Genomic DNA, 26,176 nt, shown 5'->3' on the forward strand with positions numbered 1-26,176 from the left:
CTCCCACTGGGTGGTGCTGTGTTTTCTGTATTTAAATTCTTGTCCTGGTCAAGCAGGTCATACATCTGACTTGTTTCCGTTAATTCAGCTGACAGCCCATTTAAATGGGAACTCAACAAATCATGCTGAATATTTGGGTTCAACAGACCATAAGAAAAGACACACAAGACATAAATAAATAGGTGTTGATTTTAATGAAAACACATTTTCCTTCACAAATACAAGGTTGTATATAAAGTAATAAGAAGTTATAAAAACACCAGTGAAAGCATAGCATAGTATTTAACCTGTAGAAGGCTTAGGAATTATTCTTTTTTTTAACACAGATACGCAAAATATAAAACCTAATTGGTGCAAATTAAGACTAAAGTCCACAAAGCTACTGTATAGCAAATAAACATAGGTCTGATTGTTTGCAGCTATTTATTTCACTGTATTGACCTGTCTAGAAATAACATTGCAACTCCATTTGTCCAGCAGTCATGAGACACAATAAACTCTTGAAATCAAACAAATAAACAGGCCAGAGAAAAAGCAGTACCCACTCTACTTTCATTAACATGTCAGTACATACATCAGGAGTACAAAACCCATGCCCTCAGGGAGCCTGCTTTAGGTGATTCGCCTGCGTGTCTTGCAAGATTATTGCTTCCTTTGGTGGCATTTTGGAGCCTCTCCCAGATCCCCTGTGTTTAAAATAGAAAATGCAAATATGGATAAATCAGTTTTCCTCTCTCTCTCTCTCTTTAACCATGATGGTGCGCTCTTTCCATTACTAAAATTAATGTTTTGATTTTGGGACCTGCAGCGATATAAGGAAAGGACTGTTTCCTGGAGATTGATCTTACCTGTCCTCCACATCTTGTATTGTGTCAGGAAGGGGTGAGCCAAGTGTTTCTGGAAGAAATATTGCAGCCACTCCACTGAGAATAGGAGCTCCTCCATAGATTAAACCTGGTATCCAAGGTATGTATTCCCCTGCGAGAAGCACCATGGGGGCCACCATCGCTCCTACACGAGCCATCATGGATACCCAGCCCATGCCATTCTGACTGAGAGAGAAAAAAAAAGTGCAACTCTTAAATGCCACAAACAGTGATAGGGAAACTCATCCTTTCAATGCACGTGTGAATATGTGTACAGTAAATATTCAACGGTGGAAAAAAACCTTTATAACTGTAAAACTGAAAATCAATTTTCAAGTGCTTGTTTCACAGATAAGCATGCAGCTGCAATCTAGGACACAATTTATGCTGAGTTGCTGCTGAGAGTCTGAAGAAATCCATGAAAATGAACCAAAACCTCTTGCATGTTTCCAATACCTTATATAGTTCGAAGGGTTACAGCAGTTTTGAAGGCATCTACGTTTTGCAAAACCAGCATTTGCAATGAAATGGTCACTGAGTTTATAATGGTCCTTCAATGTTTATCCCTCATTTCTGTTTGACACTGTTAATCTTTATCTGCTAACCTGCCCTCTGACCTTTATTTTGCCCTCCTCACAAAATATGTCTGCACAATGAACTGCACACTAACAACACAGTCACCACACAGTCCTTCTTTGCTGTAGTTTGCAGTAAACTTTTTATTTTTTGACTTCTGAATAATTTTTGTTCAGCTAAATAGCAATTCAGTCTGTTAATCAGTCCATCAGAGAAGCTCCTCTGGCTCACTCATAAATAGCGATAGGCCGATTAATCAGGCAGATTATCTAGCATTTTGAGATAATTGGCAATGGCTGGTATCTGGGCTCACGAGGCCGATAAACAAAAAATGTCTTCAGACACATCTGCAGGCAGACTTGTCAGGGTGGCTGCTGTGGAACAATGTTAGCACTCCCCCTTGTGAGTTTTGGGAACATGGTGAAAAAGTACTGTAACTCTCACATATCCTGCTGTAAACATATGCCTGATTTTCCTATTGAATAGAATATAATGACTTGTCTTTGCTAAATGTCTGAACAAAAAGTTAATTGACACTTACATGTTTCTTTCCAAATAAGACTTACCGAATGATGGTGGGGTACAGCTCTCCAGAGTAAAGGTAGCAGCAGTTAAAGGAGGCAGCAAGACAACCTTTACCCAGTACAGCCATACAGGTGCGTACCGTCTGTTTATCTGCACAGAAATGGAACATGCAATCAGTCACTTTGTTGTTTCTGTAGTGTAATATTCAGCCTTTACTTGCATGCATGTGTTCTTACATACCAACAGGTATCAGCAGATTGATCAAAATAGTGACTCCGGCTATCATGAGGGCACCACATTGTGATGGACGTCGTCCAATAAAACTCATGGACACAGTTATAACAACTTTAGCAGGGATGTCAACAGCACCAAAGATCACTTGGATTAAGTAGATGTCCACCCCAAACTTCTGCAGATCCATAGCAAGACCATAATAGGCAAAGCTTGTCGATAACCTAAAAAAAACATGCATCCTGTCACTGCAATTTCATATAAGGGGTTTAAAAACTGCAAGTGAGGTTTTCTATGACAAGAGCAGGATATTTACCAGACAGCACTGAGGCAGACTGTCATAGTCCTCATTGTGGGTGTGCGGAACAGATCCAGGACAGAGTAGGAACCCTGGGAACCAGACATCTCTTTCTTCATGGACTCCTGCACCATCTACGCATTAGGAGTTCTCTCGATTTGAATTTATTTCATAAGCAATTATAAACAGAGACAGATGGTGCAATAACATAAATACATCACTATCACTTACTTTAATGTCAATCTTTTCTCCTTCTTCACGCCGTCCGTTAAAATTGGCCACACTTTGAAGGTTCTTAATGGCCTGCTCAGACTTATTACTCAGGACTAACCATCTTGAAGATTCATGAAACCACCTGTTTGAGATATTTGTTGAGTTTATTTTTTAATAATAATGACTTTGATCACTAAATCTTTCCAACTTTAAACATGGATCAGTAATTTTGGTTGCCACCCAGACTTTTATTTCCTGTTTAATACTTTGCATCTCACCATGAGAAGAGGAAGAAGCCATAGAAGGGCAAAGACACAGCCAGCGTTAACCACCTCCAGTCCCGGATGAAGTAGGCTATGACTGCCAGAAGCAGTTGCCCCACTGTGTAACAGTAACCCGTTATTGTCCCCACTACTGTCCGCACACGAGTGGGGATCCACTCCACAACTTGAAATGAAAGAATCACAGAAAATATATATTATAGCATGCCTGTTAAGTCCTTTTACAGAGCACACTGATTGTTCTCTAGCCAGCTAAATATCTTACTGAGCGAGAACGTGTTGAGCCCCAGGCCAGACAGTGCCATGCCACAACCAAACCGGAATAGGCAGAAGAGGGGGAAGGAGGTCGAGAAAGCGGCACATGTTCCTGACACTGCCATCAGCATGTGAGAGATGAGCAGAAGGATGCGGCGACCATATCTAGGAGCCAGTTTGATTTACAAAGATTGAGGTCATTGAGGTCAGACTATATCGCATTATTTGAATAAGTTCCAATTTTTAAACAATAATGCATGAAGACAAGGCAAGTTTCTCTATATATTTATTCATATTTCAAATTTCATGAATAAAAGATGTTAGCTATATGATTAATTGTAACAGATAACCTTATCAGTAGCTGAACCACAGTAAAATCAGTAGGGATGAGATTAATGTTACCTGTCTGAAAGACCTCCAAAGACAAGAGCTCCCACAAGCACACCTCCCATGTAGACAGTTTGTCCCATTTGCTTCAAAGAGCGAACATCACACACCAAGTCCCACTGACAAAAATGTAGCACATTTTAACACAAATAACAAGATAGCATATCAGCATGTAAAACTGAAGAAAATATATGCAGTCCTACATCAGATATGATCGTGGAGCTCCTCTCAGTCATGTTATAGGACCATCCCTCGGTGCATCCCTGCAGGTCAACATCCACATCATTTTTAGTGTCTCCTGGCTCCGCTGAACTGGAGGTCCCATTCTTAGTCAGGAGGTGCCATTGAGGTGTAACGTAACGCTGGCACCTCAGTGGCTTCCCTGTCTGGTCTAGCGGCACTGTGATGAGCAGTGTTTCCTCTGGGCTTAGCTGTAACTGAGAAAGGTTTGCATGTGCGTTGCAGTAGTGACGAGGCACAGAGGCCACAAAGTTCTGCAACAGGTTGTGACTGGCCATCAGCAGGACAGGTATGCAGAGGAGGGTCACATGCAGGATCTGGAAGCGTCCTGTGCTGCCCACTATCTCTAGCAGGTCACCAAACGCCATAGTTTGGTACAACCAGAACTCTACAAGGTGACTTTAATGTTAATGGCACTAGATCCTGTTGTTGGTAGGTTCCTTTAGAATCCTTGTATGTGCAAAAATGAGAAGGTTGTTTAGCACCTGTAAAAGTATTTACATTATTGGAGAACTAACCATAAAGCACATTTGTTTTATACGTTTGAATCAATTATACTGTGTTAATATTGGATAGACTTACCTGCTGAATTAGTCTTCCCTCATTAAATAAAATATCTACAAAATATAATAAGAATGCTGGCTCACAAAGTTCATTAAAACAACTTAACACATGTTGATAAACAATTCAAATAAAAGAGATAAAATCGTCCTCAAAAGAAGCCCCGAAAAATTTCAAAAAGAAGTCGTCTTGTTGCTGCAGTGTGTAGAAGAGAGTAATCGGCTCTCAAATTCCTACGGCTTTTCTGAACTTTGGATTATTAGAAGTGAAATGTGACCTCTTGAGGTATTAGCCGCTCATTCAATGAACACTGAGGTAGAATGCTAAGTCCTTGCTGTGCAGGAACAATGTCCGGTTAAAGTGTTTCAGTGCAAGTGAGCTCCAGCATCAAGAGTGGGAACATAGCTGCTCAGCTCCTTTCTCTCTTTGCACTGAAACACACTCCCTTTTATTGGTTACTTAAAATGAGGGACAGGGTGAGAGCGTGTGTGTGTGTGTGTGTGTGTGTGTGTGTGTGTGTGTGTGTGTGTGTGTGTGCATATGGTTTTACTAGATAAAAGCTATCAGCAGCAGGCAATTAGAAAAGGAAAATCAATAAGTAAGTGTTTGACATGAATTGCAAAACATGCTGATAAATATTCAACTATTCAAAAGAACTTCGACACAGTGACCTTATGTCTGTCTCCGTCACCTTTTGTTATAAAACAGAATTTTCAGTCAATAAGTGACTATGCGATGACAATTCAATAAGCAACAGCAGCAGGTGTTCTAACTCAGTCACGTTATGGTGACTGACAGTTAAGAGACAGAACCAAGAATAAAAAGTAAAAGAGCAACTGCACTGGACAATAATTAGTATTTATATGAAATAATTTGTATTTCACATTTGTATTGTGTTTGTGTTTAGTACATGTAGCTCACATCTGAGACATGTCTGCCTGGGTTGTGTCCTGATGATTAGTTTTGAGGAATGTGTGCACTTGTGTAATAATCAGCATGAGATGTCGGGCTGAATGAAGCGGCAGGTGCACCAAAGCAAAACAATCAGCTTTCAGTTTTTTCAGCTGCATGACTCTTTGGGGGAAAGATTTGTCCTTCTAAATTCCTCCTTCAACAGTTTGCAGTTTGAGCCCTTAAAGTAAACAGGTATATTGACAGAATATGGGTAAAACTTTAGAAAAATTCAAACAAATTTGTATACAGACCTGCTCCAGGGACAACAGATTAACAGTGAAGTGCAGGGCGAGGGTGACACAGACGCAGATGTTAAGTCAGGCCAATAGGTTGCAAAGGGTGAAACCAGTTAAGATTAAAAAGCTTTTAAAAGAACAAGATATTGTAACAGGAAAAAGCCCAGGACAGTTATCTGAAACCAGCTAGTATTTGTTCAAACAACAGGGCATCAAGTACATAGAAAATAGACAGTGTCAGCAAAAGCAAGACTTTCCGAGGGGTTACTATATAACTTTAGATGACTTCATTTTAAAACTTTTGTATTTTTTTATTTCTTGCCTGATAATGCTTAACAAAGACGATGGTAACAGGAAGTTTATCAGGCATAATGTGTACCATGTTCACCCTCTTAGTTTTGCGTGTTGCATGCTAACATTTTTCAATCAGCACTACGGTATTTGGTTATAAAACAAAGTACTGAAATATTCGTAATTTGACCTGATGATGCAGCTAGTTATTACAAGCCATGTAGAAGATAAGGTGCAGTCCTACCAAATTTCAAGAGAATCCATCCAATGGTTGTTGTAGAAATGTCCATTGATAGAGCCACGCCGCTAGCAAGGTTAAAAGGGCCCTTGATCTGGATTCAAAGGTCCAGTGCGTAACATTTAGGAGGCTCTATTGGCAGAAATAGGATATAATATGCGTGGGTATGTTTTCATTAGTGTATAATCACCTGAATCTTGGAATCTAAAGCTGTCAGATGCTTGATGCGGGTTTGGACTTTTAACTTGTTATACTCAGAGACAGGCACTGAAGAGTTATCTTATATATATTGCACCAGTAAACCCTCATTTAAACAATGCAATCACTTTGACAACAGTCACATATTAAATGTCCTCTTGCTTTACGTCTCTTGCTCTGTTAATAGTTACAAACATAACTGAACCCAAACACTTTGAACACGACCTTTTGTCACAGTGTAAAGCCTAGACAAATATAAAAAAAACTGTTTGATCAGGTAGCAGTGCAGGTACAAAAGTCCAATACCAAGAACTTTTTTTTTTTATCTAAAAGTTATACATTTTTAACCTTTGATGATTTTCTCCCAAAATACACTGTTCTTAATAGTGACTGACTTAAGTTGAAAATTTTATTTCTCAGTCTCTAATAAAATCTTTATTTGATGAAGCAGTTAGTTAACTTACGGTCCTATTGGCTCATTGGCATCAGCCATTTCTTATCATTTCAATGTTACCTGCCTAGGGACTATGGATGTAAATTAGCATTTGCTAACTCTGGCATATTAAAAGCTTTTATTTTTATATTGGTGTTCATTTACATTATCTGTCCCTAACAAATCAAATCAAATAAATATATGATTCACAATCACTTGCTTATTCGCAGTTGTGTGGCATGGAACATCCATTCTCCTTAGCGCACACCATGTGGCCTCAGTGCTTGCAGGCTAACAACACTTTAGTGGCAGCATGCGTGCACAACCACTGTCACTGAATAGTAAAACTATTTAAAGCTAGAGGTTGCAAATAGTAAAAATGGGTAGTGGCTAATGTTATAATTAGGCATGGATCATTCTATCATTCTCTATTTCCAATTACGCTGGCTAAATATGAACCATTTTCACAATGAAAGCACTTTGTGTTCACTTTGTGTGTGAGAGAGAGGTAGTTCTGTAAATAGTTTCAGCATTTGAAATCCAGTCAATGAAATAAAGTACAATTGAATATTGATTGTTGATCACTTAAGCCATAATGATTTGAACCCACCCGACTACACCAATTAAACTCCAACAACAATAATAAAAATAAAAATGATAAAATAAAACATTTATAGGGCTATATTATTCGGTTTCAGTGGTTCTAGTCCTGTGTATGGGTGGAAGTTTATAGTTTGTCGACCTTTCTTTTTAGCTCTACAGCCCTTGTGATTGATGATTGTGATTATTGCATTTTTTTAACAGTCCACATGAGGTCTAACAGGGAGTTAACTCACCCAAAGCATAGGTAACTATATGTAAGATCACACACTGAACTGTTTGTCTGTGAGGTTTTTTGGCAAACAAAAAGAATATATATTTGTTCATGTATAGTCCATATAACATAAAATATGTGTAATAACAATAGCTCATTTCATTCATCAAATATCCAAATCCAGCTTATGTCAAATGGACAGATTATTACTTCAATACTATTCTACATATCTCAGAAAAACAAAAAACACACATACATACAACAGTGAACCCCCAACAATAAGGAGGCAAAGCCAGTGTCACCAAAACAAGAGTGCAAATCCACTTTATTCCAGAAGACAAATGTTAGTATTTTTCAGAAGATAAGATAAGATATTCCTTTATTTGTCCCACAATGGGGAAATTCCAATGTTGCAGCAGCAAAGTGGATAGAGAGAAAAAAAAAAAAAACAGTATAAAAACAGTAGGGGTAGGAAAAATAATAAATAAAAAACACTATGTACAAGAGAAAAAAGAAAAAACAGTAAAAATCCACAACAGTACGAATCCACAAACAACAGATAACACAAATAGTACAACAGTAACAACAGATAACACAAATAGTACAACAACACAAATAGTACAACACAAGATGCTTAATGTTGTTCTTATTTTTACCATTAAAGAAGTGAATTTTAAACTGCTGGGTCCAAGTTATTTCTTTGGCTTCACTTCCTTTTCACGTATCTTTTGAATGCATAGTATAGTATAGTACATGTACTGGTGCAGCCTCTTTATTTCTGCATATAAGCTTGAAAACAACATGATCTATGAACAAATCTCCAGTTTAGTTCTCCTTCACTAGGTTTTGGGTGTTATTAAGAAGGGTCCATCATGTTTGTGTGTGTGCATGACAATCAACCATGTTTTATTGTCACCAAAATGCCATTGAAGAATGAAATGAAGTCACAGAGTGCACAGCTTTGTCGCCAGTTGTTCCTCCTTCCTCTCATCTCCTCTGATAGCAACAGCTCCTCCAGCAGGCGACTCAAAGAACATTTTTCACTCAAATAGTTTTCCTCTCTACACAAGGGAATGTTTCCAGTGGTTTTCAGCAGGGGTGGAAGTAACAAACTTAATCTCATTACTGTAACAAAGTCATTAATTGTGTGTTTGAGTATTATTTAAAAATCAGTAAATTGCCTAATTTTACTTTTACTTTTATGGTGCTTTTTGTCTCAAGTATTGTATTTCTCAACATTTCAAGTCACATCCACTACGGAAGAAAAAGTCTAATGAAAAAGTAAGCATCTGCAGCAGAGAAGAAGCTGCTGGTGCATCTGTAGCTGCAGAAGGGCAGAGCTCCAGAGAGGTGCCACTGTGCACTCAGCTGACACTAACAGGGGTGTGGGGTGCAGTCACAACCTGGCCTAGCTTAGCCGATTGTGCAAAGTACAACAATGTAATATAATAAAAAAACTTGTCGTTATGGGTTGAGGTTAGCAATATTGTAGACTCACAGAATGAACGGAGCGGTGTCCAGATGTTCAGGTGAGTACAACAACAAACTCATGGATGATTGTAGCGCTTTCCAAATGAGAACGTCAATGTTGCCTGGCAAGTTAGTGTTGTGTATCTGTGTACACGACACATGAAAAACCTGTGGAGCGCTCTTTCTTCCTTTTAATATGTGTGTTTGTGGCTGCAGCCTCTGTGGAGTTTATATTCTGCTGTTGATTGTAAGTGTCATACTGTTTCATTTATGTGGCTTATTAAGACCATAAACTTTAGTTATTGTTGGTAAAAATTATATTGTCTGAGTTTTGACCTCCTTTTTGGTCAGTTACATTACGTCTTACATTTGCACCAACAAAACATTTTTTATGAATGAATACCATTTGTTTAATGTTGTTTTAATATGTTTTTCCAGTCAAATCTGGAAAATAGGCTGTGACACAATCCAAGGATTTATTTAGTCAGATACAATAAACTATTTAATCTGACAGTTGCTCCTAGTTCCTATGGTGATGTTTTTATGCACTGTTTTGGAGTAAAGTCCATGGGTGAATATAATGCAACACAACACTGGTGTGTTATCAGGGACAGTCCATGATAACAGTTTGCATTCAGTCTTACTGTACTCTCTCTGACTACATCCCATTACCAGTATAGTGGATAAGAGGGCTGCCCACGCTGACACAGTGCCAAAGTCCTGGCTGCCGCAGACTGGGTCTCGTGCTGGTGTTGTCATCGCGGGGATTGTGGGGCCATGGCCTTATCAAATACTTTTCTCTGCTCTACATTGCCCCATTATTTGGTTTATTTAACTTACCCACTTGGTACCTATTAGACCTTTGTGAGCCTTCCAAAAATGTTTACCTTCCTGAATTTTATTTTTATACACTCAACATTTCTCAGCTGATTTCAGAGGGGAACGCTCATGATGTCAGACTCTGTAAGTGACATACAGAAAATGAAATAGGTTAATGTCTTACGTATAATATAAATTTGCTATTTTATATCTGTCTCTGAGGTTTACAGAGATATTGAATGAATGTTGACTTAACACTCAAGCCCGTAGTCACTGCTATCCACTTGACCAAAATGTCTTATGTCTTACAGATTTCATTCATTTATAATTTGATTACAAAATACAACAAAACGCCAACATTTAACTAAACTGCATATTTCACTCTTAGGTTAATTTCAAATAATACATTAAGTACTGTATTGCACACTAATGTGCAAGATGAAAACCAATTGTAAATCTTGCTTTACCTTTACAGAGTTCCATCATCTGAAAGCAGAGTCAGTGTTAATAAGACGGTGACAGCGGTAATGGGTTCTTTTCTTCTATTGAGGTTTTCTTCAGATTGTCATACAGTAAGTCTTCTCCAAACACCTCCCCTTGCTTTTGTCAACTACAACCCACACATCCGATCAAAACACAAAACATGTAGATGTGCGTGTTTGCACTGACGTCACTGTTTCCTCACATTACAGATTAGACTTTTATGCCTTGTGGAAAACTGAATGTAGGCTATTCTATTATTCATAAGTATCTACTTACACTTTTGACAAGCTATTTCCCCCTCTGTGTTTTTCCACCCAACTGACATTGATCAATATTGACCTTCCAAATATGGTAAGGGACTCACTTTAAAAAAAAAAAAAAAAAAAAACTCCTTTATAAATACAATTCTTTTTGAAAAATAAGAGACGTATATGTCTGTTGCACGGAGATTGGACAGAAACATTCGAGTGCATAGTCTCAGCATTTGGTAATGCAATTGTAATACAAGTGTTTTTTCATTGCCGATCATGTGTATTGTAAGACAAACCATTTATGTGACATTGTTTAACTATTTGTACCTGAAATGCATTTCTGATTCTGGGATCCGATCCTCTGCAAAGTTCATTGTCCTCACACTCCCACTATGTTGTGACCCAGTTGAGGGTAAATATAACCTATATAACAGACCTTAGTGTTCCATTGCCAACATGGCAAATGTTGGCCAATGTAGGAAAACACTGACTTGGAATAATTATTCTATTTGCAAGACATTGCATTATGTGTATATTTACTCTATGCTTTACAATGCTTAAATAAATTATTTGGAAACCTGGCTATCCCTGAAAAAGGAATGGAACTGCTGGAAAAAGTCACTTAGGCTGTTATTTATGGTATTTCAGACTAATTTTATTCAGAATGGGTCTGAGTGGAAATACAAGAGTTAATATTTTTGAATAAAAAAAATATCACCAATACATTCTCAAAGCCCACCACAAACCTCTTTTATCTATTTTACAGCAGCTACTGTAAATATCCAATTCTACATCCTTGATGATAACAGTTTTATTACTCCATGAATATGCAGGTATGAAAAATTAGATCAGCACTTTGTGTGAGACACAATGTAGTAACACAGACAGTGTGTAATGCTAATCCCCATGGATGCAGGTTTGTGGGGGCTCTTACCATACACACAGTATCATGTATACCATCATACCATGTGGGTTCTTAGGTTCTCGTTTGTGTTGTGATACGAGCGGGGAAAGTCAGGGTGTTGGCCGCCATGTGGACAGTTTATATCTTGTCATCAGGGGCAGGGATTTTCTCAAGCGTGGGCTCCATGCCCCAGATCTCACGAGCGTACTGGGTAATGGTGCGATCGCTGGAGAACTTGCCACATCCGGCAATGTTGTAGATCACCTTCTTGGTCCATTCCTTGGGGTTCTGATGTGAGGATGACAATGATTGATAAGTGAATAATAACATCAGTGATTATTAAGATGATTAGCTCTGAGTCTCCTTCCATAACTGGTGATACTTTTAATAAACCCATTTGAATTAAAATCATACTATAAATGCACAATAACAATACATACACAACAATAATAATGAAAGTACCTTGTAAAGAGCATTGACTTTCTCCTGGCATTTCATATAGTCTTCATAGTCAGCAAAGACCTTAAATCTGTGCAGACAAGAATGAAATTAACATATACCAAAAAAGACGTATACAACAGATGTACAGTACAATGTAAATAGATATGGTGCCTGCATGTGTGTATTTTTATACAGTACTGAATGTTGGTTTACAAAAGGCTGTAAGTTGTTTTGGGTTTTCTTTTCTTTTTTTGCACCAGCATGCAAGTTTATACTCGTTCTTATTTGTATGTGCATATGCATGCGTGTGCCTCAGGCTGCAAATGTTAGATGTGTCTTTACCTGTCATGATGCATCATCATGTTGACAATTTCCTTAAACAGGTCAGGCTGCTTTGGGCTAAAGAAGCCTCCAGCAATCTGGTCAATAGCCTGTTTCAGCTCAGGCAGGCGGTTGTAGTACGCTTCAGCGTGGTATCTAAGCAGGGCAGAGAAAAACGTTGTTGTAGTAACCCATTCATAGGAATGTTTTCACTAAAAATAAGAATTCTTGTGTTTTCGTGACCTTAGAATGAGGTGTTTATATTTATTGAAGCCGCAAATTATCCACCGCAAACAAGGCCACCATGTTAAACTGTTTGCATTGGTTTTTTTTTTGATGGCTCTATATCCTTCACACTGGACCTTTAAATCTGAATTGTGGGATTATGTATATCACCTTACTTAAATTTGATGAAATAAATGTGTGATGAAGAGGTAATATCACAAAATGAATTAGCTTCAGAACAAAATATGTTTGAGATAAAAGCTGGAAGTGTATATACAGTTTGTCAGATCAGGGTTCAGTCCTTACCCTTTCATGTCAAGTGCATCGACATCGTCCACCCTCATGCCGAAGATGAAAAGGTTGTCCTCGCCGGCCTCCTCGGCCATCTCAACATTGGCTCCGTCCATGGTACCGATTGTTAAAGCGCCGTTCAGCATGAACTTCATGTTGCCGGTGCCAGAAGCCTCAGTGCCAGCTGTAGAGATCTGCTCTGACAGGTCAGCTGCAGGGATGGCTGAAAGATGACAGAAGTACAGGGTTGATGACTCTAATAAGCATTTTGTGTTTGTGTTTTCCATGTTGTGTTTAAAAAAAATCCTGTTTGGGGAAGGAGGAAAAAGGAATAGGGCAATGATTTACCTCTCTCTGCCAGTGTGACTCTGTAGTTCTCCAAAAAGATGACTTTGAGACGGTCTCCGATAACAGGATCATTGTTGACCACCTCGCCGATAGCTGTGATCAGACGGATAATCATCTTGGCAGTGTGGTATCCAGGAGCAGCCTGCATGAAGGGAACAGTTAGAGGAATACTGTTAGATGAATTTAGCCTGAGTGAGGGTGAGTTTGTCTTTAAAGCCCATTTGTTATCTACAAACCTTTCCTCCAATCATGACAGTTCTTGGAGTCCACTGCTTGTTAGGTTCCTTCTTGATGCCTGGCGGAGATACAAAGAGATTACAGGACTGAGGTGCAAAATTCTTAACAGGCTCAGACAACACACACACACACACACACACACACACACACACACACACACACACACACACACACAATGTTGCCCTAGAATCATCTCAAAAACAACTAACTAAATGTGTGGGGCTGAAGATTTTAAACGTGCACTTACGGTTATAGTAGGTGATGATGTGCAGACAGTTGAGCAGCTGTCTCTTGTATTCATGGATTCTCTTGACTTGAATGTCAAACATGGAGTTGGGGTTGATCTTCACCTTGTAGTGCTCCTCCAAGTGCACAGAAAACTTCAACTTGTTTTCCTACGTGACCAAAAAAATTTACTTCATTACAAAAAAGACAACAAGTTCTCTTAACGGTTATTTGTATGTGCTGTGTAAAGACAAGCTAAACAATTCTTTATTTGATACCATTTTAATTATTTATTTGTATCTACTTATCTTAAACATAATACTGTAAATTCAAAACTGACATAAATGATACATTATTTACCTGCTTCACTTTGGCAATGTCACGAATGAAAGCCTCATCATTCACATACTTGCGGAGACTCTGCAGCTGGTCGAGGTCACGGATGAAGTCCTCACCGATCCTCTGTTCACATAAATTGAGAAAAAGTAAATAACATGCATTTTCAGCTTCAGCCAATGTTATTTGTGTGAAGTGTGTTTTTTGAAACACAGCTAACCTCGGCGATGACTTCAGCCAGCCCCGGGTTGCACATAACCAGCCAGCGGCGAGGAGTGATGCCGTTGGTCTTGTTTTGGAACTTGTGTGGCTCCATTTCATAGAAGTCCTTGAAACTGCAGGCAGAGTGAAGCATCACATATATCAGAGGAACACATAGATGATGCAGCAGCCCGAGGAATCATAGAGGCTGGGGATTTATGAAACAGATTCTTTTACATGTACAGCAAATGCATGCACTGTATTTTAGTTGATTTACCACCATTACAGGCAGATTAGTGTTTATTTTTGGAGACATACACAGTTGCTTTGAGGATGTCAGAGTGGATCTGGGCCACACCGTTGACAGCATGGGACCCCACAATGCACAAATGCGCCATGTTGATCCTCTTCTGTCCGCCCTCCTCAATGAGGGACATACGGCACAAACGACCATTATCACCAGGATACTTGGCAGCAACTCTCTGCGCAATTAAAAAGCACATACAACAGAGAACCCATAGGTCTTTATGTTTCTTGTTGAATCATGAATTTCCATCATAGTGCATATTAAAGTAGGTCAACACAGCTACTCAAAAATTATATCAAATTAGCAGCAACAAGACAAGTTCCTTCGATACTTAAGTAAATAAATAGAAGTCAGTGTATAATAGAGCAGTTCTGGTTGAGCTACAGCTCATAAACCTGCCTGCCACTTCATGTCAGAAACATTTCTCCCTCCATTCAGCAGGAACTGTAATTTAGGTCTGACAGATATGGCAATTAAAAGTCAGTAAATACCATTTCGTTCTTTGACTTTTACATCACAGCGGTTATAGATGCTCATGCTAATCTATAAAGTCTTTCCTTGCATTTTAATAGCTCTCCTTCCACAGTGGTAATCTAAAAATATATTTTAATAATCAGAGAAAACGTTAGATGTCAGAATTTTAATTATCGTGCTCCTTGTATTTTTCTGCTTTTGATGTTTGTTAAAATTTTGCTCTGTGAAGATTCCACTTTACATTTAAAAGTCATCCAAATTCAGAGGTGGAAGAAGTACTCAAACACAACAAACAATACAAAAGTGCATTTTAGGATAATGTATATTATATTACTGAGTTATTGTTGAGTATATTATTATTTTACATGTATTAAGTACATGACTTTAATGTTGCAGCTGGTGAAGGTGGGGTTATTTTTTTTACTATATATTACTATATAGTAGCTTGTGACTATCACCAAGGGATCAATAAAGTTTTATCTTTATCCACAATGATACATCATAATTTATTTGTTGATTGTATTTTGTTTAATTAATCAAAATATGTAAAGAAACTGTGCTGTGCAATTATATTATATACCCCTCTATACTGTAGTTAAGTATAAAGTTGTCCTAACATAAAGTGGAAATACTCAAGTATAGTACCTCACATGTACAGTATTTGAGTTTTTTCACCACACTTTAACCTTTTATAACTTATACCTTGTGTTCAACCAGTCAGATAGAGATATTCTCTATGTCAAGACTTCATTACTTTATTGCTACCTAACAACAGAGAACATTGACAGTGTGCGCATCCTCTGCTAAGGAGGAGCTATAAAAACAAAATGTTTGCAACTCATCATGGAAATTATATTATGTTGCAATGTGCAGTACTAACCTCCAGGTGGCGACGGTTGATCTCATAGACAATTTCCAGGTGACGAGGCAGCAGATGAGCAAACAGGTCAACTGGCCAGCGCTCCAGAGCTTCAGGAAGGACTGTGTGATTGGTGTAGGCACAGGTGCGCACACAGATGTCCCAGGCCTGAACACCAGCAAGAGAAAATATATGTGTATATACATTTTACTGTGCAATACTTTATGGATATAATAACAGACTAGATAAATACTGCAAATAATCATTGATTTTAAAGACTAGAATAGCTTCTATTGAATTTGGTATGAAAATTCAGTCCTGCTGTTATGTGTTGCTCTTTCTCACCTTTTCCCATTCAAGTTTCTCTTCATCAACCAGAACCCTCATCAGCTCAGGAATAGCCATGGCTGGGTGAGTGTCATTCAGCTGGATGGCAACCTGAATATGCAGAACATTATTAAATGTCAATACAGAATTAGAATATGCCATAACATGCTTTGTAGATACTGTTCATTTAAACCATTCTCATAAGATACAATAAAGCCCACCTACAACCTGTTCAACACACTGACAGAGGCAATTTAACGAAAGCACACAGAGAACATCAGGGGGAAACCTTTTCATTTTTGACAGAAACTATTTTGTTGAGTTTTTCGCTTCACCTTGTCAGGCAGTTTGCTGAAGTCTGTGCGAGCAATCTCCCTGGAGCCAAACTTAGAGACCTTGAAACGACGGATGATGTCTTGCAGGGTGGCAGATACCACAAAGTATTCCTGCTTCAGACGGAGCTCCTTTCCTTCAAAGAACTGAGGATGAAGACACATATTTGTCTGTTTCTGTTCTGCAGGCGAACATTAATAGGGTTTTTATTCTTTAAACATAGACTTTTCATATCACATATTGACAACAGAAATCTTTTATTAAAAAAGAAAAAATTACCCAAACCTAATGTGAAAATAAAGCGACAGTACAGCTGCAGCAGTGTTCAGTGTGTGAACCAGAGGAAATTGAATAAATAGTTATTTATGTTTAATTTGACATTTATTAAGCCACTCATGTGTTTAAGTTTTTTTTGTTATGTATTGTGAATATGAAGGTGTTTTTTAACAAAAGAGCTGGGGAAATATCTTCAATTTGATTGCCAACTTGTAGTTGGCACATTTGTCATGTAGAGAGGTAATGCGTAGGAACTGTAGAGCTGATTATTATGATGATTATTTCTATTATTAACTGATCTATATGTTCTTTTTACATAATCAATTAGTCTGTTAAAATAAAATAAATAAAAGTTAACCTGATAAGTTAAGATAAGTTATGTGATGTATTCAATGATATAAAAATGATATGAAACTGTGAAGAGCAGTCACATTAAAGAAACTCAGGAAATTCAAATTTTCAGTCATCAATCAATCACTAATCAGTCAAGTATTTCAGCACTTATAAATTGTTAATAGAAATACACAACATGATGGAACAGCAGTGTAACACTGACTGAACTGAATTTAAACATCTGATTCACAACCATTTCTGCTCTCACTTGCACAGACATAAATTACCAGACCTGACATGAGTTATAGCTCCAGCTAAACGTTTATCTCCCAAATCCTCCCTCCTGAGCCCTCAGGGAGTCATGCACATGGTGGTCAGCTCTTATGTCAGCTCTAAAGGACAGCTTCAGAGGAAGCTAAAAGAGCACACGTTGGCTCTAGCTGAATACAAAGGACACCAGTTGGGGGTCCAAATTATGGAAATCCATCTCTTAGCTGAGTTAAGATAAGCCCTCTGGTCGTACAGGAGCCATACAGTCCACAGCTCCTATATTATTTAACATTCAGCCACTTCTTCTAATCCTGGTTTACACATGCATGGCCACACTATGGGTGCAGTTCTGGTGAATTAAAAGATAATATAAAGTCATATTTTCTTACATTGTCGTTGGGATACAGCACACGGGAGATGTTCTCTGCCAAGTTTCTGTCCAAAACAGCCTGAATGTAGCCACCAACATTGACTGTATGGGGAAGAAAATACATAAACTCTTTTCATTGGTTTTCATTTGACAGCTGTAGCATTCAATTAAATATTACATTAAATTAAAAACATTTGATCTCTGCCAGACACGTACAGTCCTTCAGGTTGAAATCGCAGGGGGCCTTTGCAGACCACAGCCTCATAGTGTTAACAATATTGTTTCTATAGCCGGGGATAGGGGTGTCATATGGCAGAGCCAGCACGACCTGCCATCAATGTCATAGGAAGAAATAGATAAATATATCATCAGAAAACATATCCTTATCATTATTCATATTTGTTTGCTTTAAATCATATTTTACCTGAGTGTCAACCAATTTGACACCATCAGGGTGATGCTCGGTCCTGCCATAGAAGTGTACTGGACGCATGTACTCAGGTCGTGCCTTCTCCCAGGGGTTGCCAAAGCGCAGCCAATCATCAGCCTCTTCAACCTAGATAAGGACATACATTTATATTGAGGGGGAAAAAACACTAATTAGGTGAGCAGCTTCAGAGCTGAGCCAGGCAGAGGAAATAATGAACAGCAAGACAGCAATAAAGATGGAGTTGATCATTTCTAACCTGCCAGCCATTGACAATTTTCTGATTGAAGATACCAAATTCATAGCGAATTCCATAACCATAGGCAGCCAGACCCAGGGAAGCCATGGAGTCCAGGAAACAGGCTGAAAACCAGAGACAGCACATGAAAAAGCTGAAAAATCTTTGACTAGCTCTTATATAAAATAATGAATCATTGAAGTCTGTCAATAGTAAAAATAACTCCATGAATTGATTAAATATGCAGGGTGCTCACCAGCAAGGCGGCCCAGACCACCATTTCCCAAACCAGCATCTTCCTCCATGTCCTGCAGTTCCTCCATGTCCAGGCCCAACTAGACAGCACAACACAACATGGACTAATGAAACAGTCATTTTGAGATACTGCCTCATTTTTTAAATGAAGGAAATCTCACAGTTATAAGAGAAATAAAAAAATAATCCATATAACCTGGTACGTGGCCTCATCACAGGCATTCTCCAGTGCCAGGTTCACCATGGTGTTTTGGAGGGTGCGGCCCATGTAGAACTCAAGGGAGATGTAGTACACACGCTACAGTTTGGAAAGAAGGGGAAAAATAATCAATTTCAAGCTGAATAAACAGCCAGAAACTGTCTCAGAAACACTTACAGTGATATATCAGGGTCATCTTATGATTAGGGTTACAGAAAGGTCCCCGCAGTAGCATGATAGGTACAAATTTGGCACTGAAACCAAAAGTCAAATGTCACAAAAACATCCAGCCCCACACTGGCAAAGAAATCTTCAGGTTTCATGATTTAGCTTCATGGTTGGGAGAGCGCAGAAATGTGCTACCTGAGCCTGTGTTTAGCCTTTGCCATTTAGTTGTGCCTTTTTTTTCTCCTCTGACACGGAGGGGCAGACACATGCTGAGAAGGAAAGGCAGAGGATAGGAGAGAAGAGGAGGGACTGGGCGACAGATTGCTTTGGGTGTTACATAACACCAACATTTTGGCCCGAACAAAAATAGCTCCGGTAGAGGTCGCTGTAAAGGTCAGCCTCAGCCTGATACCCTTTCATTGTGGAGTTCAAGTCTGAAGCAGTTCAGAAAGATGTGTAAACTAATAATGTATACAACTGACAGAGCCATATCACTGAGTGGCTAACAGGATCTCTTGAATTATATATGACTGTATGTTCTAAATCTTATCTGACTTCAATCATTGTTCCATCTCATTATGCTGATTAGCTATTTTCTTCCCCCCAATAATGCATATTAGCAGTTCGAAAAATGAATGAAGCTTGGATGTCCTCCCTCCTTCAGGTTTCTGGTTAGACCTTTAAGGGATTCACCTTTGACCTTTCAGTCTACAGCACCGGAACAAGGTGATACAGTCAGGAGGTCTGATGGTTTCTGAGTTAGAGGTTGCAGTCCATCAACACGTGATGTTTTAAAAATTAGCTTAATATGAGTAGTAAATGTCTCCCTGAGATTAAGGGCTTAGGCTCTGAATTTACAGAACAATAACCCTGAGGAGTAAACTGAGGTGAGCAGGAAAATTTACTTCCAATGCTTAGAAAAGAAAAATGATCCCCTTTATTCAGTAGAGTTATTAATGATCTTGCAAGGACATTTTTTTCCCGCTAAGTAAATGCAATTGTAGCTGAATTTCACTCTCCTTCTGAACCTTCTATTGTAATTGCACACAGTTTTGTGTGACATTTTCAAGCAATAATGTGGTGTGGTTTGATATTTTTTTGCTTTATTCTAGTGACGCTAGCTTCCTGTTGTTCTTTTATAGTTTCCTCTATCTATAGCTGTTAGTTAAAAACACAGCAGTTGATGAGGAATAGCTCTTTTGATTCTGTGACTAATGACTTTGAGTCTTCTTCTATATGAACTCAGATGTCCTTGAAGGCATGCACTCATATGACACAAGTAAAGGCTATGAGCTTTATGGTCAGACAGGCCAGCAACAGAAGGTCATGGAGAGGTTTAATGTTTCAACACACTATAAGAGCGGCAGCATACCAGCGCTAAGAAGCCCTGGTGAAGTTTAAATGTCAGGACCTGACATTACACTGACATCAGGCTGCTTAAAGTACAGTTGGAGAATATAAAGACCTTGCTGTAATGAAAATGACTCATGAATTTTAGTTATTTTATGAAACAGTATGAAACAAAAATTAATTAAAAACACAAACCACTGAATACTGCACAGACAGTAGGTTAATAATGACTTCCATTAATGTTTTGAAGGTATGAACAAGTTCTTAGATCTAATATAGTTGCAAGTATTGCGATCTGTGATCAAGTACTTTATGTTGTATTTAAATTCACAAGTACAATCTGTGATACTATTTATGCCAACATTAGCATTTTAAAAAAAGCACCTTTTGAGAAATTAGTCAATTTATATATACAAGGCAGTTCACATTACTGTAAGTATTGTGTCTTGACTTGACTTACTTTGGGATCTTTCTCATAGTAATGCTGCTGGGTTCTGATCCACCTGCCAATCAAGTGGTCCCGCACAGTGTGGGCAAGAGCAAAGTAGTAATCCCTTCTGGTTGCCACATTTCTGTCCTTGACCAGCGTAAAGTGGAGATGTCTGTTGAAATTTTGCTTCAGCTCTGTGACGTTTTCAACGCCAGCGAGGCCTCGCACTGAAATCTGTTTCTTTCTATCATGGTCAGACAAGGGTTTAGACATGGTGGCAAAAGTTGTAGCAGCTCAGGGCTCTGACTCGAGAAGAATGTAAACAGTAAGACAGCAGGCACACACCACCAGGCCCAGAGACACAGCAAGAGAGGCACCCACCTCGCAGGCTCAGGTTCAGCATTTTAAAGCCACAACAATTAATATTAAGTAGAAGGTGGAGCAGATTGGATATATTAGATGAAGGGTGGGGCATGTGTTGAGGACAGAGATTTTAAATTATGTAACTAGGGGGGCCCATCTTGGATCAAAAATGGTAACATTACAGGGCGGCAACATGACCAAAGCAGTAAGGACAATCTGAATAATAACATGACATTAAAGTCAGAATATTATCTTTTTCTAGTTGCATGTTTCAGTATGTAATTACTCCACTACTCTGTGTGAAGTGTTGTCTGATATTATAGAAGAAACACAGGCTCGTGATGATATCTGGCAGCTACAGTGGCTAACTTGTTTTTCTCCCAGTAGCTGGCAGGAGTGCCTTGGCCAGCAGATGGTGACGGTATATTACATTTTTAATAAATGTATTCTGTTGCACCTAAACAGCAAAGCACTGTAACATCTGCCAATTATCATATCATAGGGTGACACTATATTGTACGTTTCTACATTAGAGGGCAGTTACAGGACTTATTTTGTCTCAGCAATCCACACTGCAGACCCAACAGCAGTCTTGCGACATTTAACATTTTCATGCTACTGTACTTCACAAGTACAGTAAGTAGTAGTTAGACCAGTGATCCAGAGTCTGTGTAGATCACATCTGTTCAAAAGCCCGGAGCAATAACTGACACAAAAATCGGCTGCAGCAGAGCAACCAAAACCTACTCTATTTTCAGTTATCACTCTAGCAAGCCAAACTATCGTGAAGTCTTGCCCTTCTATAAATAGTTACTCTGACCCAGTCCCAAAGGCCATGATATTTGAAAGGCATATCTTGTTAATGTCAGCAAGAGCCGGTAGACAACACTAGTATGTTACTATACGAACCACAGCATAAGGGGGAAGGCAGTGTTCGCTGAGCTGTTCTCAGTGGGATGCAGTACTACACGCTTATCATTATCTTGTTATAAAGGTGTTTCTGCCTTTGGACTAAAATTGGTTAAAAGCTGGATGAAAGAACGACTGTTACTTTAGTGTCAAGATGTACTGGATTGTGCTGCACTTTGAATAAATGTTGACAGGAAAAGTGTTGGGAGTGAAATTATCCCTTCTTTCTAACCATTTGCCACTCCATTGCATGATTGGACAAGATATAAAAAGAAGAAAAAAACAAAGGATGCTACTGTCAAACACCACAACAGTTGGATAGTTGCTAAATAGAAATAAAATTGCAGATGGTGGTTGAAGTGGTTGGCAGCATTTCATGGCCATTTTTGCATCTTTTGAAGAATTTTTAGAACTTGAACAGTATATAAATGCTTTCTACACCATTTCCTGTTATGCTCCTTTTAATGTTCAGGCCTGCCAAATGACCCCCAGAACAGAGGAACCATCACACAACAGATGACAGAGATTGAAGCTGGCGTGCCCCCGATTTGTCCATTATGATGAGCAAATTATGTTCTTACATGTCTACTGGCTGTTCTGTCAAATGGTACATCAAGCATTTCAAGACCACTACGAATGAATGCACTGCCTGATGGAAACTGTAAAAGAAAACAAACAATATTCTTGATGTGAAGGCAAATTTTCAACAACAAATGGAACTGTAACAGTACCGACAGTCGAGCCACTGAAAGAGGTCCATGTGTCAGCACAACGTGACCATCTCTTGATCAACAGGATGTGCCAATTTGTCTGTCTGTCTTTACACCTAACACGGTTGTTTATGATCGCTCCATCACATAATCAGGAAGATGCATGAAAGTTTAATTAAATTAAATTTTAATCCCTGGAGAATATTAAGTCAATTAACTCTGATGGTAATTAATTCTCTGATTGGCCAACAGTAACCACGGTTATTAAGGTGCCTGTGTTGTGTGGCACACATTAGAAAAGGGTATAAAAGGCAACTGATTGGCATAGGCTGGTTTCTTGCCTTCATACATGGTGCTTGTTCTGAAGCTACAAAAACAGGTAGACAAAATGGAAAGTGTGGGGACATTATGTATAGTGTGTGTGCAGACATAGCAGTCAGTAAAACTGGGGAAGAAAAAAACACTTTATGTTTATAAATCTATGTTGACATTTAAAATTTGTTTCCAAATATGTAACCATTTCCACAGCATGGCTGCTACAGTTTGGTGAGCATACTATAGCATATAACTACATCAAAAACATCTAAATTAAAAATTTGGATCTTCTATATATATATATATATATATATATTGTTTTGCTCTGGTGTCCAACAAAAGCTGGGAAGATTTTAGTTTTTTCAGTACTTTACGCTTCAAATTATGAAGCTGACATTTGAGCAAAACCTCCTTTCACACAGTTATAAATGTATCTGAAAGCTGTCATAGAGAATAATGTGTTACATTTGCAGGTGCAATCTACGTCTCGCACCTCCATGCCTAAACATGTTGCACAGTGCTGCATCCTTTTCATAAGTATTCAATTTTTCTTTTCATTGATGCTTTCTTCTTTCTTCTCTTCCACTCAGTTTCTTGGTTTTCTTGCGCTAGGCTAGCTGGTGAATTCAGCTTTTTCCAGGTGAAGCTAGGAATGATTATTTTATCTCACCAGGATGCAGAAGTCATGGGATTTGCTTGAGAGGAAGCAAAGCATGAAAAACATAGAAATGAGACTTCTTGTGGAAGAAAAAAGGTTGATATTGGGTGAATTCAGCTGAGGTTTCATTAGTTCAGCATACTGATGTGACATTCAGTAACAAACTAATCGGTAGCACAGCAGGGTATGTGGTTCAGGGAAAACTTGCCAACATATTCTGAATATAGGTCAGAAGGATATTCAGACTGTGTGCCAGTGCCAGTTAAACATTTCCCTTTTCCTGTTTCCTGTTTTCACTTGTAAAATTCAACAAAAACACACTGCTGCTGCCCAAACATATACTTTAGCAGCCCAGCAAAATCATTACATCTCAAGTTGATCTAGCTGGAATTATCTCACTCTTTTGCCTCATTCGCACATTGACTTCACATTGACACTCAGTTACACACAATCTGTTGGTGTGAAAGCTGTTTCTTTATTTTTTGTCTGAAGAGAATGAGCATCTTTGTTTACATCTCACCTAAAGTTATGGACTTAAGGCTTCACACCTACTACCTGGCACCATAGTGTTTTCTCTTTAGAATGCGTTGAATTTAATCAAGTTGCATGGTTAAAAATATGGTTGTTAAACTGTAAAATCTGGACTGTTCAATTCATTTTTATACACTGTGAAATCATTTATCTCCGGTTCCCCTGCAATGATTTCTAATACTGACAGACAAGATAAGTATTATTGTTGTGTGTGTGTGTGTGTGTGTGTGTGTGTGTGTGTGTGTGTGTGTGTGTGTGTGTGTCAGTTTTATCTCTGATGGTGGAAAAGGGCATTTAATTGCAACCACACTGAACAATTCTGTTGTGTAGAGTTAAAATGGTGGTGTGTTTGCAGCATACTAATCATCCGATTTGCATTGCATTTATTGCAGGCAATGAATCACAGCACAGTTGGTTCATAGGGACATTGTTAAGTTGCAGTGTTTTACTCAGGTCAAATGCTTCATTTTGTCTGTCTGTGAACCTGTCAACATGAGCCAAAACACAGGAGGAATACTGTCACCTGGTGGTACTTCTGGTAATGTCATGCTGAAAACCACCAGGTTTGTCCTGTAGTAGGCAGACTGGAGAACGAGCAGTACTAGACACTGTACCTTTACGCTGCGAGCATTATTAGCTAATCAAATGTAATAAAAGGAAAGGAATTAAAGGAGCACTACACTAATTTTACACATGAAGTTCAGTTTACTCATGATCAATGTTGGGCAGTAACTCGTTACTAGTAATAATATTACAGTAAATATATTACTTTCCCCAGTAACTAGTAGTGTAATGAATTACTAATAAAGGTCAGCAATAATATTATAGTTATCCCCCCAAAAAATAATTATTTACAATATTACTTTTGTTATTACCCTAATGATTTTTAAACAAAAACTGGAGAAATCCAACAATCCAATCACATCCTTGGATTCATTTTTGTAATCATGGAGGAAACTAGTTTGGAAGATGGAAACACTTATACTCAGTAGAATTATTTTCATTACTTTGACTTTAACAAACAAAACTGGATTTTAAAGTCTGAATTCTGAGGAGAAAGGACACAATGAGCATTTTGTGGGAAAAATATGTAACTGTAGTGTAACTAATTACTTTTGGCGGGGTATAGTAAGTCATGCAGGAGTACCACTTAGCTGTTGAAAAGATTTCTGTCTTCTGTGGCTCTTTATGAGATGAGATTGAAAAATAATCATAACTAGAAAATTCCAAGAATTTTGATTGGCCTGTGCCTGACACTGGCCCATACATTACTGACACTGCCGAGTAGTTTACAGTACAATGAGGGGAGACACCTGTGTTTAATTCGGCGTACGCGTGATCCACTAACAACCACGTATTTTGATGACAAATCTTCTTTTTTCCATCTATTCCCACGATCTTCTCCCACTGAAATAGTGAGGCTGGTAACGAGTTGATGCGACAAAATCGGCCAAAAGGTTGGTATTCATGTATTATATTGATGCCGAATTAACAAGAAGACTGTTGACATATGATGAGTTTTTTCTTGTGTTTCTACAGTTATGTGCTTTTATGTAAGCGCAAATAATTGTTAATATATGGTATTTCTTAAATGGAGCTTGGCATAATATTGTCCTGGGATTATGCAGGAAGGGTCATGCTTTTATTAAAATTGCTAAAGTAACTAAATAAGTAATAACCACAATGGTGGGAATAATAAGTATGTAGTTATAATAATAATAATAATAATAATAATAAGTAATGCTATCAATAATATGAATAACAATATTTATATTAATAAATAATACATAATTAAGAAAGAAAACTATTCTTACTGTGCAGTCATAGGCAGTTACAACAGTCTGAGTGTCTTCTTCCTCACAAAATAAATCTAACTTGATGTTTTATCACATTACTAAATCTGTATTACTTGTGTCATGTGTAAC

General features: G+C 38.3%; 2 protein-coding genes and 1 long non-coding RNA gene across 6 annotated transcripts; all 3 read right to left on the reverse strand.

The window, feature by feature from the left end:
* Positions 1 to 175: 175 nt before the first annotated feature.
* On the reverse strand, positions 176 to 4,868 carry slc22a6l (solute carrier family 22 member 6, like). 3 transcript variants are annotated; one of them, XM_051401181.1, is made up of 11 exons: positions 4,455 to 4,868; positions 3,836 to 4,322; positions 3,648 to 3,751; positions 3,256 to 3,410; positions 2,988 to 3,156; positions 2,728 to 2,851; positions 2,515 to 2,630; positions 2,208 to 2,422; positions 2,009 to 2,117; positions 849 to 1,052; positions 176 to 686 (listed from the first exon to the last, which is right to left on the reverse strand). In XM_051401181.1, the coding sequence occupies exons 2-11, from the start codon at positions 4,238 to 4,240 to the stop codon at positions 599 to 601; spliced, it is 1,689 nt and encodes a 562-aa protein (XP_051257141.1). In that variant the 5' UTR covers positions 4,241 to 4,322; positions 4,455 to 4,868; the 3' UTR covers positions 176 to 598. The 3 variants fall into 3 exon arrangements, with proteins under 3 accessions (XP_051257141.1, XP_051257140.1, XP_051257142.1); XM_051401180.1 differs by having other exon boundaries at positions 3,836 to 4,357; XM_051401182.1 differs by lacking the exon at positions 4,455 to 4,868 and having other exon boundaries at positions 3,836 to 4,448.
* A 3,037-nt stretch (positions 4,869 to 7,905) lies between these two features.
* Positions 7,906 to 10,708, reverse strand: LOC127364060 (uncharacterized). The gene is made up of 2 exons (XR_007884968.1): positions 10,354 to 10,708; positions 7,906 to 10,028 (listed from the first exon to the last, which is right to left on the reverse strand). It is a non-coding gene; the product is annotated as an uncharacterized LOC127364060 (long non-coding RNA).
* A 542-nt stretch (positions 10,709 to 11,250) lies between these two features.
* pygma (phosphorylase, glycogen, muscle A) lies at positions 11,251 to 21,151 on the reverse strand. 2 transcript variants are annotated; one of them, XM_051401169.1, is made up of 20 exons: positions 20,796 to 21,151; positions 18,815 to 18,916; positions 18,620 to 18,698; positions 18,385 to 18,488; positions 18,123 to 18,254; positions 17,915 to 18,026; positions 17,718 to 17,800; positions 16,452 to 16,595; positions 16,135 to 16,227; positions 15,811 to 15,957; positions 14,468 to 14,631; positions 14,169 to 14,283; positions 13,973 to 14,074; positions 13,635 to 13,782; positions 13,387 to 13,445; positions 13,151 to 13,292; positions 12,818 to 13,025; positions 12,308 to 12,442; positions 11,987 to 12,053; positions 11,251 to 11,812 (listed from the first exon to the last, which is right to left on the reverse strand). In XM_051401169.1, the coding sequence occupies exons 1-20, from the start codon at positions 21,036 to 21,038 to the stop codon at positions 11,663 to 11,665; spliced, it is 2,529 nt and encodes an 842-aa protein (XP_051257129.1). In that variant the 5' UTR covers positions 21,039 to 21,151; the 3' UTR covers positions 11,251 to 11,662. The 2 variants fall into 2 exon arrangements, with proteins under 2 accessions (XP_051257129.1, XP_051257130.1); XM_051401170.1 differs by lacking the exon at positions 20,796 to 21,151 and adding an exon at positions 18,995 to 19,077.
* Positions 21,152 to 26,176: the final 5,025 nt, after the last annotated feature.

The sequence above is a fragment of the Dicentrarchus labrax genome, unplaced genomic scaffold (assembly GCF_905237075.1).
Source record: "Dicentrarchus labrax unplaced genomic scaffold, dlabrax2021, whole genome shotgun sequence".
Lineage (NCBI taxonomy): Eukaryota > Metazoa > Chordata > Actinopteri > Moronidae > Dicentrarchus > Dicentrarchus labrax.